Raw genomic sequence first — 13,879 nt, 5'->3', positions numbered from 1 at the left:
TTGTTAATATGTGGTTTTCTAAATCAATCTGCTGACCATGGTTTACTGGCCTTGTTTCTATTTCAGTTTGACACCACTGATGTGGCCCATCATTTAAAATGAATCCCAGGAGGGACAATGTAAGGAATCATGGCTGAGAGCCTCTGCTGAGAAAGCGCCTTGCTGTTGTGCACTTTGCCCATGAGAGAACTCTCCAGGGCTTTTTGGCCAGTATCAATACCACTGGTGTGAATCTGCAGTCATAGATGCTCAGATGGAATCAGTATTTGAGGTTGTCCCAAAGACTGTTTCTGGGAATAGAGTGACTCCTTTCTTACCTGATAGCCTGTGCATGCTCTGTGGAGATTCTCCTTCAGTAACTTCAAGCTCAGCACACTTTCCTAGGCTTCCCATGTTTTCAAAATGGAAGGAACTGGAAAGGCAGGAAGGTGTCCTTGGTCTGTTTCATCTCACCAGTTCATTCAGTGTAGAATGTGTGTAGAACGGGCCCTTTGTGTGGCACTGGAGGATGCTGAGATTTAGACCTCCTGGCCTCAGCCCTCAAATAGGGAGATCCAACATTTGGAATTCAAAATTAAATGAATGATGAGACACCAGTAGAGGAGAAGTTCATGGCAGTATGTGGTTAGATGAGGATCAGATGAGTGACCCAGACAGTCAGCATTGTAGTTTGTAGAAGGCAGAGTTCCTTATGGATCTAGAGATTCTTAGTAAGTTGTTGAATCTGTCTCCTTTCCTAACATTTTTCTGAATGTTTATCAGGTACCTTGCCTGGACAATGGTAGTGAACAAAGTGAGAGACTGGGAAATCCAGGGCTGCTGCCGTTGGTTCGTTGTAGGACCTGGTACACATCACTGAGCCACTTGTTTCCTTATTTTCTCTATTCCTAAAGTGAGATTGATGATAACTATATCTTTAGAAGTGCCTAAGAATGTTGTGAGGCCCCTGAGAATTGATACGTAGTACTTGACATTTCCTAAAGGAAATATATTTTATGTATATATGTAATGTAACTCATGAATACAAAGGAGCTTTTTTTTAAAAATTTTTTTTATATTCTTTTTTTTTTAAATTATTTTTTAATGTTTAACAGTCACTGCCATACAATTGAGATTTTATCCCCCCCACACCTACCCCCCCACTACCCCCCTCCCTCCCCACGACTGCATACAATTCTGTATAGGTTCTACATATACTTTCCTATTGAGTACATTTTCACTATAGTCATGCTATGTAGTCATACTAAAATAAATGGAAGAAATCATATAACAAATCAAAACATGATACACAAAGACACACACACACACAAACATGATCTGCTACATTCTGCTAATGACTTCCATATTTCTTTCTCTGAGTGTGGAAGGCATTTTGCCTTAGAGAACCACCATTGGGATTTTTTTTTTTAAGAAGTTCTTGCGTTATTATGAAATTCCAAGTCTACCAGAAAAAACTCTCGCACACTGTGGTCGTTGCTGTGCACAAAGTTCTCCTGGTTCTGCTCCAAAGGAGCTTTTTTTAAAATTCCCTTCTCCAATTCCTAATCTCTCTTTTAAAATCCTTTCCCTGTAATTAAGTGATATTGCCAGAACTGTGGTAACTCAGTAGTTGTCTGAACCCTTAAAAATCTTATCCATTGCTCATCGCCACCTGCTTTAGTGGTAAAAGAAACAAATAAGACCAAAGCAACCCGAAGTGCTAATTGTCAGTTTACTGTGTAAGTGTGAATTTCCAGGATCACAACTGAGCTTTAGAGATTTGACAGCTCAGTCCTGTGACATGATGGTGAGGCTGATGGTATAATGGGACAGATTTCTAAGTATTTATGAGATTTAGAGATCCCATAGTCCAGATATAGAAACTAGGGCCCAGAGAGGGGAAATGATTGGCCCAGGGCCCCACAGGTTTTAGGATCAGAAGGTTCCTCTGAGATCACTGACTCCACCTTCTGGATTTATAGAGGAGAAATCTGGCTTATTTTCGTGTGAGGGAGTTTGCTTTCAGAGCAGTGTTCTTGAAGAGAAATGACTTGTTCAGAGTTACAGGAATGAGGATAATAGCACCTACCTTGCAGGGTGGTTGTGAGGATTGGGTGAGAGGATTTTGGTTACATGCTTGGTACAGTGCCTGGCATGTAGTAGGCTTTTAATAGATGCTTATTCTTTCCCCTTCCACTTTCCTGGATCCTATTCCTTTCTTGTTAGAGAGAGGGAAGAGCTCTCCTTTTCTTGCTTAAATTCAGCCACGCTTCCTTGGACCTCGACCCCAAGTGGAGACAGTCACATGAAAAGAGACTAGAGGCCCTCAGCTCTCTGCAGATTGGGAAGACCAAGGCTGGGAGGGAAGGGAGCAGAGGATTTGGCACTGGAAGTGACTGTCAGTCATCAGTGTAGGGATTCTTAGCCTTAATGGATGGGTCATGGACCCAGCCCTTTGGCTGGTAGTCTGGTGAAGCTTATGAACTCCTCGGGGTAGTGTTTTTTAATTCATAAAATTCAGAGAATTACAATGGGAGGCAACTATGTTGAAATACATTTATTAAAAACATTTTAGATTCATGGATCCCTGCTTAAGAATCTCTGTTCTAGTCCAATCCCTTCATTTTATAGGTGAGGAAACTAGGCCCAAAGAGGTTACATGGCAAGGTCGTACATGCATTAAGTAACAATAAGGATTCAGACCTCGTCCCTCTGACTTTCATTCTGGTGTACTCTTTGTGTAATCACTCTGGACACGTTAGTATGAATGCACGCATACCTCATCACTGAAAAGGTCCAAAGCTTAGGAGCTGAGGTGCTGAAATGCCAGGTCTCCTCTACTCATTTTCACCTAGGAAGATTTCTGGGTGGTGGTTATTGGCTCTCTTTCCTTTTCTGATCTTGTCTGATCTTGAGTTGGTGGCTTGGCCACACTTTCTCTCTGACTCCGTCTTGAATAAACAGTTTCAGCAGAATGGGTCAGTCTTGAGATTTATTGATCAGGGGTTGTACTGCTCTAAATGAAGCAACATCCTTTTAGGACGGTGTCCCCTTAGGTGGAAGCATGTACTCTTGCATCTCTCCCTCTCCTTTGAATGTGTTTGGGATGAAAACGTTTGTTTGTGTAATCATGCTTTCAAAAAGCAATTACTCTTTCTAAATGATTCTTAATGTTATCCTGGACAGATGACAAAGCTGAGCATATCTCATTGTATGCTTGATCTCTTTCAGAACTTTTCCTTCAGCTGGAAGTAAGTACCATTGACCTACTGGAAATGTAAGTTCTCTTGTGACTAACATTTTGTTCTTCTAAACCAGGTGCCTCTTCTTTCAGAATTTTCCAGAAGCCTTTGCTGTCTGCTCAGCAGGTTATCATAGAGGTCATGCAATGAGAGTTCACACACGGAGCTTTCATCCTCAGTGTGATGGGATTGGCAGGTGGATGTTTGATCTCACTTTAGTAGTTCCACCTTTTTATTCTTGGTTGATGGGCTTTGCTTATCGTCAAAATGGATTAAGAGAGTTGCTTTCCAGTTTTAATTACCTAATTTTAAGGACAGTTGGACTCTGCTTTGAGTTGTAATGTGCTTTGAATTGTAATGGACTGTCATTCAGATTCATTGGTTCTCCATCAAGCCTTGCTTTTAAAGTAGTTCTGTGGGTAGATGTAGAGCTGAGATACTGAGGACCATTGGAGAGACCACTGCATTTATTCTTTTTCACCCCATGTTGTGTCTGCTTGCTGCTTGTGGGGCGGGAGCTCAAGGGGTTTCAGCATTGTCATGTTGTACGTGTGAGTGCCAGGCCCTGCCTCACATGTAGTATAAGCTGATTGTTATCATCACGGATACGACTTTATGGCTTGGTTGGCGATTTTCTTCCTTTACACATTTAGCAAAGGAGTTTTATGGATGCTGAGGGTTTTCATTCCAGTGTCATTTCTCTTTCATTGTATCTTAAACTTATTTTACCAAATCATGAAAGGAAATCTGGCTTCCTTTCGTTGTTCACTTTGGGACTAAATTTGAATATAAATGTTTAGTCATTTTTCTTTTTTGAAAAATGTGATACATTGTTTAAAAATTCCAAACATAGGAACCATCAACAAAAACATTCAATTACATAAAATAAGACCAGAAGCTTCAAGTCAGTGCCTTTTTTTAAGAGTGAAAAAGCATGCTGTGTGTTCCTCATCATTTTTTGAGTAACTTCTATAACGTCTTTGGGTCAAACTAGTGAGGCTATGCAAACTGATGAATGGGAAACTATTCAGTGAAAGATCTGTTTCAAAAAGTATGTGACATGAATCTAAAGAAGAGCTGAGTGCTACTCTTTGGATTTTAACTGGCAGACCTATGGGCAGGCGGGTGGCTTGGTGGGCAGCAGCTGCTGCTGCTGCGTGGACGTAACCAGCAGGGAGAGATGGGAGTGGAGGACCAGGTCTGTCAGGGAGAGCTGGCCCTATGCTACCTTCCTCTCATCCCCTGTGCCTCTTTCTCTCACTAGACAGAACAGGTGGAGAGGAATTACATTAAGGAGAAGAAGGCTGCTGTGAAGGAGTTTGAGGATAAGAAGGTAGAGCTGAAGGAGAACCTGATTGCTGAGCTTGAGGAAAAGAAGAAGATGATTGAGAATGAGAAGCTGACCATGGAGCTGACAGGAGGTATGGCAGCAGGAGGGGCCCCAGAGGGGCTTGGCCTCACTCTCCAATTTGTTGCTTTTTTTTCTTGTGTCCTCTTCCTTGTGATATGAGGTTCCACCAGCAGAATTATTGACCAAAGCAGGCCAAATCATTTTCCTGCGTTTACATAGCCCCTCTGTTGGCTGCTCTTCTTTGTCTTGGGAAGAACATTGCATTTGGGGTTGGAGGCCCTGGATGTAAATCCCTTTTTTCTTGACTTACACCTGTGTGGCGTTGGGGAAATGACTTATCTTCTCTGGGCTTCAGTGTCTTCCTCTGTCAAATGAGAAAACTGGCTAAGAGTGAGGAATTCTTAACCTTTTTGGTGTCACAGACCTGTTTGGGCTGTGGACCCCTGTTCAGAATAATACTTTTAAGTGCGTAAAATACATAGGGTTATAAAGGAAAACATTATATTGACACTTATCAAAATGTTATGGGTTTTTTCTCTCCCTAAAAAACAAGTTTCTGGACCCCCAGTTCAGAGCCCATGAGCTTGATGAATGTTCTAGCTCTAAATCAGAGTTAATTCTTTGACCTAGACATGTCAGTCCAGGGCCTTGGGAAAGCCTCTCTTTGTAGTATGACTATGGTATAGGAAGTCCTTCTGCCTTAGGGTCCACATGGCAGTCAGTATCATGTAAAGAACACTAAATTGGGCATCAGAAGACCTGAGTTCGGATTCACCTTTGGTCTAGTCACTTTCCTTTGTGGCCTTGGTTTTCATATGTAACAAATGAGGGTGTTGAACTAGATGTTCTCTAAGGTTCCTTTCTGAGCTGCTAGGGGGCACATAGTACAAAGAGTGCTGGGCCTGGAGGCAGAAAGACTCACTTTCCTGGCTTCAAATCCAGCCTCAGGCACTTACTAGCTGTGTGAACCTGGGCAAGTCACTTAAACTGTTTGCCTAAATTCCTTAAAGTCAGACACAACTAAAAATACTTGAACATCAAGGTCCTTTTCAGCCCTGGACTTCTGTGCTTTCTTTGTAGTCTGTAGACTAGAATAGGCCCATTTGCCCATGGCTTTGATCATGAATTGAAAAAATAAAATGCTGTTCCAGCAGAAGGAGCTAAAGCCATTTGTTTTCTGTGGAGGTGGCAAAGTTAAATTGGCCCCAGATCCAGCTCCCTACGTCCTCCTTCTAGGATTTATTAATCTACATATGGGAACTCAGCAGGGTGTAGGCAAGTTTAAGTGAGAGGCAATAAGGGCTGACTCCCGTCTGTTGCCATATGTAGACTGATGTATCCTAGAATGATGCAGGGCCAGAGCTGGCTTGAACTTAGTTTCTTGGAACTTGGGCATGGTTTCACTTTGTAAGCCCTACAAGAAAAGTTAAGATTGGAGTTTTAGGTCTGGCTTAAGCAGCCAAAGTGATAAGCCTTTCTCTGTGTAGCGCGTTCTGTAGCAGTCCTGGCTAGAATGTGCGAATGAATGCTTGGTTAGTTTTTAAAGCCTTTATTGAGAACCACCCCATCTCCACTGCTGCCTTTGTGGTTGACTTGGAAATCCAAAGCAGTCATTGAGAGTTTTCTACCCACTGGGCACTTCATGCCAAGACTCCATACGCTGTCAATCTCAGTTACACAAATGTTAGAGCTACAGAGTGGTTGGGCCTCTTTGAAAAATGGATTCTGTGATGGATTCCTTACTGAAATGTTTTGCAAAAGAAATGACTTCTCTAGATGCCTTTCAGAGAGCCCACAATAATAGATCTTATGTGTGGATAGTCTGGAGAGGGAGCTTTGAACAGCAGTCCCTTGTTTTGTACTTGCTAGAATGTTTTTTTAATTAGACTGATAACTGTGTTGGCCCTATCTGTTACCCAGTTTTGCCTGCCTGTTTCTCAACTTGCACCATTTTCTTTGCCTGTGGTTAAGGCTGGCACTGCTACATTATCACTGTCTGCTCTGCCTACCAGATGTTCATGTGATTTCATTAGGCAAGTGGGAAATAGAGCCAGCTCATAGACTCTCCCCTTCCATCTGCAGGGAGGAGGATTATCGTCTTACCTGTGATTTGGCATCAGGATTGTCGAAGTAAGAGATGCATTGTCAGGCCAGGCAGTTCCTGCAGTTCCTGCCAGATTCCAAACTGGGTCATGAGGCATCCTCAGTGACTGAGAGGATGAGTCCAAATGGAAACAAAAGACACCTGGAGAGGCATCATTTTTTACTCAATAAAATAGATTACAGAGGCACATTTGAATCCAGTCAGGGACACTAAAAGTACCAATTTCTTTCCTCAAGCCATTTGGTACCCTTGGTGTGGAAGGCACTGCCAAGGTAATAACTGATTGTCACAAATAAAGGTACTGGGGCTGGAAGGATAATTAGCCTTTCCACAGATGGTACTGCTATGGTATTGAATTTAAGGCCTGATTGCATGCTTGTAATTGAGTGACTTGTCTCACCTTTATGGACCAGTGCCATCCTTGTTTTGCTGAGATCTGCCCAGAAGAGATATTTCCTAAAAAGAAGGCCTTTACTTATGAACATGAAGAACTCTTTTTTTCAGAAATAACTGGGGTTTGGAGCTGGTAAGACTCTTGGCTTAGATGACCTCAGCTCCTTTGAAAGCCGAATCTCTGGGATATGACTTGCTCTCTTAGAATATGGCCTTGGTGACTTGATCCACTTCCATATCGTTGATGAACATTTGTAGCACAGACTCCATTGACCTCCTAGGCTTTCTGCTTCAAGGAGTATGGGGAGTTCTGTACGTTGTGGTGGAGAGTACAAAGGTGAGGTGAGTTTTTCATGCTGTATAGAAGGAAGTGAAGTGAATCGAGACAGGCAGAGGCCCTTGGCTGCAGGTCTTGGACTTGTATTGAAACTGGTACTGAAGCAAGCGGTGAAAGTTAGATGTGCCTTCTCTTTTTTTAAACCCTCTTGTGCTCCACAGTTGATTTTTTGGGGGTTCGCTTTCAGTTGTCGACCATTTCTTTGTCCCTTTGGATATTTGTAATCTTGACTCTTTAATCTCACGATTTCCTATGTAAATTCTCTGTGATCATAGTCTCTAAGTGATAGTGTAGGGCTATGATTTGTTTGCTTTTATAAAGCATTTTCACTCATCTTGTTTGATCCTTTCAATAACACTTTCAGATGAAAAAAAGTGGGCCTTAGAGAGGTTGGGCTGTGGTCTCACAGCTTGATTGGTGGTAGCATTTGAACTCAGGTCTCCCAAACTATTAGGCCATTTTGCATTGATCTCCTGCCTCCTTTATATCGCACTCTATTCATTATAAAATACTTAATCTGTGTTATCGGGAACCCTCGAGAAAGCCAGGATCATACAAGCCACTCCTAGGGGCTCCAGCTTGGATTCTGTCTTGATCCTGGTCCAGTGCCGAGCTTCACTAAGCTGTGGTATTGCTTTTGTGCTATGCTGATTCAGGGGCTGATGTGGCACAATCACTGGAGTTGGGAGCAGCCACTAATGCTACTGCACACCCTTTAAGTTTTGGAGTATAGCCAGATGCACGTTGTTGAGCCTGGTGCTTCCCAAAATAGGCAGAGAGAGATGGGGTCTGTGGAGTTAGATTACATTTGGGTAGCTTCTGACAGAATAGAGAGAGATGTGTTTTCCTACAAGTAAGAGATAATAGTGGTGAGGGTTATATGTCTAACCAAATATTTGACTTATGCTATAAAGGCATACTGGGGGGGAGGGGAGGGTGGAGTGTGTGTGTGTGTGTGTGTGTGTGTGTGTGTGTGTGTGTGAAGATAGTGCAAGAGAATGGGTAATAAGATTGTAGACTTAGAGTATGAAGGAAGTGTAGAGTCTATCTAGGCCAGCCCCCCTGATTTATAGATGAGGAGATAAGGCCTAGGGAAGGGAAACACCTTGCGCAGGCTCTCCAAAGTCATAACGAGCAGATTGAGAGTCCAGTTCAGGTCCTCTGGCTCTTTCCACTGTACCATGAGATTTGGGTTTTTTTTCCCTACTCATAATGGGTCTTAAGGAATAGCAGGAGCCTGTTCAGGAGCTAGGCTGGAGAGTAAAGACTGAATGTCAGAGGGAACAAAAAGGAAGCTGTCTTGTGGGTTGAGAGATCCCTATTAATCTCCATTTTGTTTTATTCGTGTGAGATTTTCAGGCATCTGAAAGTTTTGGTTTCAAGTTGCAGAGGTAGGCCTCCTTTATATATTTCACTGTCACTAGTCAACTAAGTATCTTCCTAATTCAGTCCAATAAGCATTCATTGCTGTAGTGGGTACAGTTAAAGGGTGCTGGGTGTCGACATGCAAAGATGAAACCAAGGCAGCCCAGGACCTCAGGAAGCCCACATCATTGTGGGGATTGCAACATGTCCAGAGAGAAGTGCAAAGTAATGTTAGGAAGGGAAAAGAGAATATCCTCAGCTGAGGAGAATCGAAAAGGTTTCCTGTAGAGGTGGCACTTGAGCTGTGTGTGGGAGAGATGGAGGTCAGGAGGATTCCAGGCCTGGAAGGTAGTAAGTGCAAATGCAGAGAAGGGGGATGTGGATTGTAGAGCTTGTCCAGTGAAGCTGCAAAGATGAGCACACGGAACCTGGCAAGATGGGGAGCAGGCAGATGATAGAAAACTTGAAATGGCAGGCTGAGGAATTTGCATTTTACTTTAGAGGTAATAGTGATGATGAGGATGGGGATGATGATAGCTAACATTTATATAGCACCCACTATGTGCCAGATCTTCACAATAACTTTGGGAAGGTAGCTGCCATTATTAGTGTATGAGGAAACTGAGACAAACAGGTGTTAAGTGACTTGCCCAGAATTTCACAGCTAGCAAGAATCTGAAGCAGGATTTGAACTCAGAATTTCTTGACTCTGGGCCTGGCACTCTGTCTCTCCACTGGGCCACCTGCTTCCCAATAGGGAGCCTCTAGAGATATTTGGAAAAGGGGTGATGTGCTCAGACTTTAAGAATCCTATTTTGGCAGTTGGGTAGAGGATGGCTGGATTGGGGAGAGCCTCAAAGTGGGGAGACTTGTTTGGAAGTTGTTGCAACAGTCCAAATGAGGGGCATGGAGGACCTGTAGGAGGGTAGAGGTTGTGTGAAGGAAAAGATGTTGTAAAACTGGAATTGGCAAGACTTGGCAGTTGATTGGGCAATAGAGGTTGTGAGAGAAAGCAGAGTGAAGGATCATTCTGAGGTTATGAGCCTGGCTAATGGGAGCTAAAACAGACATAGGGAAATTTCAAGGAAGGGATCATATTTTTTTAGGGAAATATGAATTTCATTTTGGTTGAATTTGAGATGCTGTTGTGATATCCAGGTGAGGATGTCCAGCAGGAAGCTGGTGTTAGGAGATGAGTTGAAGAGAGGTGAGGGCTAGATACCTAGATTTGTCAGCTTTGTAGTTAATGAAATTGTAGATCATTAAACTCATGAGAGCTATGGAAGGCCTGCCACAGAGCCGTGGGTATTCCCATGCTCACTGAGCAGGGGATGAATGCTGATTCATCAAGAGACTAAAGATTTTCTCTTTGATCCTGGACATAATAGGCAGCCCTTGGAGTTTATTGAGTAGAGGGGTGACATGGTCAGATCTGCATTTTAGGAAAATCATGTTAGGTGGGGACAGATAGGCAGACCAACCAGCAGGTTTTTTGTTGAAGTAGTGATGGAAGACATGCACCAGGGTGGTAGTGATTGCATAGGAGAGAAGGGGGGGGGCTATAAAGGAGGATGAGGGGAGATGAGTTGGAGATGACTCCTACCTGGTGAGCCTGGGAAAGTGATGGTAACTTCTGCAGTAATAGTGGAAGTCAGGAAGAAGGGAAGGTTTAGGGGGAAAGACAGTGAGTTCTGTAAAATGTGGGTGATATTTATGGTGGTATGATAGGTCATTTTTTGCCCCAAAATATTAGGAACATTTACATTATCTTAACAGTTCTCTCTTTTACTCTTCTTTTTCCTCCTGCCTTCCAAATTCATGATAGACTTAATCTATCAGCCACTTGATGTCCAGAAAGAAGACCTTTCAGAACCAAGTACAGGCTGATTCCTCCTGCGTTCAAGACATGTATCTCAGGGCTCTTTCTTAGGAGACCCTTTGATGTCTTCATGGAAGAACATGATAACGATGTACAATATCATTCTTTTCATTCTTCTAATAGTCACCATTTTAGTGATACCTTTTTGATTTGGTGATCTCACATGATTTTTTTTCCCCCAGGCTAGTGAGGCTTCACAGTGTTGTTAAGGTCACAAAGAAAATACTAAAGATCATATGGTTTCTATTTGAGTCTTATACATGAGAGCAGCTTCTAGCAAAAGAGAGATTTTTGCAGAATTATGTAGTGATTGAAAACTGCTGCTGCTCTGTAGAAATTGAGTCAGGGGACTCCAGTAGGAGCTAGAGGACCTGTAGCCTACTTAGCTTCCTTGTCTCAAAGCACATGTCCTCTTCCAAAAGCGGTTCTCTCCCCTACTTACTTATCCTCTCTGAGTTCCATCTTACAAGGTTTGAGTATCAGTTGCTTATTTCTCTGTCTCTCACCTGTACCCAGAGATAAGGGCCTACAGTTTTATTCCCATCATCCTTAGGAATGCAAAGATGCACTTTGCCCAACCACCGTCTTCTGACCGTTTTCAGCTGTGTAAATGTCCTTTGACATTGTATGGCACAGTATTTATTATATAATCTAGGAGCTGCCTCTTTACTTTAGCAAAATGAACCTGCATAGCTAAATTTGAATTCTAGCAAGCCATCATCTCTGCTTCGCCTCCAGTGTTTTGTTTGAATAATAGTATGCTGACTTTATTGGGGAATCAGGTTTGACTTTTTTACAGCAAGTAGCGTTTGCTATAGTCAAGAAGCCACAAAAGGTTGTAAAAATAAATGAAAAAAACAAATCCTGAATGTATTCATGGAGACAAACACAGTATTATTTATTGGCTAGTGGCCATTAAAAACAATTGTAGATTCCCACTTGTAGCTTCCTGTTGCCCATTTTGAAGAGGGAACAGTCAAATCCCTGGTTTCACTGGTATAAACAAAGGGATGGTCTATGCTGTAGCAGAAGAGTAAGTCTCATTCTAAATTTAAATATCAAAGTCTGTAGTAGATGTAGGGGTTGGAGTCAGTCCGTTAACAAACCATCCCAGCAGTGGTTGGAAGACTTTATGAGCTCAGCTTTTAGGAATTGTCATGACTTTCATGCACTAGTTTGACCTCTTTGTTCATTACATTTTTCATTTAGATTCCATGGAAGTGAAGCCCATCATGACGAGAAAACTGAGGAGGCGGCCAAACGATCCAGTTCCAATCCCAGACAAGAGGCGGAAACCTGCCCCTGATATCCTTGTTTACATAGGGAATAAATTACTTTCTATAGAAATGTTTTATACTGAATTCTTACATGTACATTTGCCCTACAGGGAACGTTAGTACCTAATTAAAGAATAGATTTAAAACATTGATTCCCTGGAGTAAGAATTGACCATTTGTGTCTTTACTTCTAAATCAGCACTTAACTTTTTTGTGTGTCATGGACTGTTTTGGCAATCTGGTGAAACCTGTGGACCCTAAAATCATGTTTTTAAATGCATAAGATAAAACACAGAAGATTACAAAGTAAACCAGTAAACTAAAATACAGTTAACAAAGCATTTAAAAAAAATAAATTAATGAACTCAAGATGAAGAACATTTATTGTGTTCAGTGGGTTGGAAAATTTTTTGAAAAGCATTGTGAGTAGGGAGTTGACATAATTCCGTTCTTGGTATCAGCATTGATTTTTAAATTGTAGGCAACAAATTCCAGCTGCCATTTACTTGTTTCCCCAAGTCTTTGAAGCTTAGTACTTAGTCTTGCATATCTCAATGATCTTTGCCCATGGTAGGTTAAACTGGAGTTAATAGACTTTAAATGAGAGGTTTCAATTACATCACAAAAGGTTTTGTAATTAGGTTGGTTTGTTGTTCCCCCTTCCTTTTTTTTTTGTTGTTAAGTGACTTGCCTAGGGTCACTTAGCTAGTGAGTGTCAAGTGCCCGAGGTTTGGATTTGAACTCAGATCTGCCTGTGCTCTGTCCTCTTTGCCACCTAGCAGCCCCTATCCTTCATTTTTGATGAAGATCAAAGACATCTGTGGTTGTACAACCTTTGGTTATAGCACTGCACTTCACATGTAGCAGAAACTTACTTAGTTGAATTGATCAGGAATCCAGAATGTTCAAATAAGTTCTGATCAATTCAGCAAGTTACACTTTAAGCATCTTCATTGACTAGATTTCTACGTCTTTGAGGAGTGCAGCGCTTACATTTTCTCTTTAATTCTCAACACCCCAGCTGAACTATTTGTTAACAGATGAACAAATCATGGAGGACCTCAGGACCTTAAATAAGGTAGTGCTGCTTTTCGCTTTCCGGGGAAATGTTAGCATTCAGCCTTGAGAAAGTGGCTTGTGTCATCTAGGTGGACCTCAACTTCATGCCCCCAGTTGTACTTGAGGAGATTTTTACTGGAGTTAATTTGTTTTATGTTGTTTTGTTCTTTCTGCAGCTTAAATCACCCAAGAGACCAGGTAAGTGCCTCGTGGGGTTGACGTTTGTGTTGTCTGTCGATCCTTCTGTCAGGGAGCCATCGTCGACCTCTCTTACTTGATTCATTTATTTTTCTGAAATAGCAGCCTGTTCACTCTGCTCAAAGGTGCCAAGAGACTTTAAGCTTCTTTTCCCTTTCCATCCACTTCTTTACAGGTAATTTTAACCTTAACTTGTTTATCCTTGGAGTTTATCATAAAAGAGATCTGAGGAGTGAGTGGGAAAAAACTCCCCACTCTGTAGGTAGCAAACATAAGATGTAAGTGCACATCCACCATGCCCATCTGTAGTGCAGCCAGCGAGATGCCCAGCATCACAAGCTTTGGGGAGTTCAGTGTTGGATGTAATTGTTAGCGCTTTGGCTTTTGGTTCTCACTCTGTAAAGATAGCTGTTGCTTCAGGGACCCAAGCTTCATCATGGAAGTATTCAAGAAGATGATTCCTAAGGGCCCTTCCAACAGTTCTGCATTGGTCATTTTAAAAAAAATAAGGTGATAATTCCCCATTTGGGTAAAAGAAGTAAAAGTCTGTCCTCATCCCCGTGTTGTCATCATCTCTCTCCTCTCTCTCCCCCAGAAGATAGTCTCTGGTGGGTTGCCTTTGCTCATAGAACATACCTGAATCTCTGAAACCATTGTTGGGAGCCAGGGTAGGAACAGAGCTCTGTGAATCTGTA

General features: G+C 42.1%; 1 protein-coding gene across 3 annotated transcripts in view; it reads left to right on the top strand.

Moving 5' to 3' along the window:
- The window catches only part of SUDS3 (SDS3 homolog, SIN3A corepressor complex component), a 46,609-nt gene that overhangs the window by 20,739 nt on the left and 11,991 nt on the right, over positions 1-13,879 (top strand). For all 3 annotated transcript variants that reach the window (XM_072600305.1, XM_072600304.1, XM_072600306.1), the window contains exons 5-9: positions 3,211-3,230; positions 4,486-4,642; positions 11,860-11,955; positions 12,944-13,005; positions 13,163-13,184. In XM_072600305.1, the coding sequence (XP_072456406.1) occupies positions 3,211-3,230; positions 4,486-4,642; positions 11,860-11,955; positions 12,944-13,005; positions 13,163-13,184 (357 nt within the window). The remainder of the gene's footprint in view (positions 1-3,210; positions 3,231-4,485; positions 4,643-11,859; positions 11,956-12,943; positions 13,006-13,162; positions 13,185-13,879) is intronic.

The sequence above is a fragment of the Notamacropus eugenii genome, chromosome 4, assembly GCF_028372415.1.
Source record: "Notamacropus eugenii isolate mMacEug1 chromosome 4, mMacEug1.pri_v2, whole genome shotgun sequence".
Taxonomy (NCBI): Eukaryota; Metazoa; Chordata; class Mammalia; order Diprotodontia; family Macropodidae; genus Notamacropus; species Notamacropus eugenii.
Note: the sequence above shows the minus strand (reverse complement) of the source record. Positions and strands in the feature narration are given on the sequence as shown.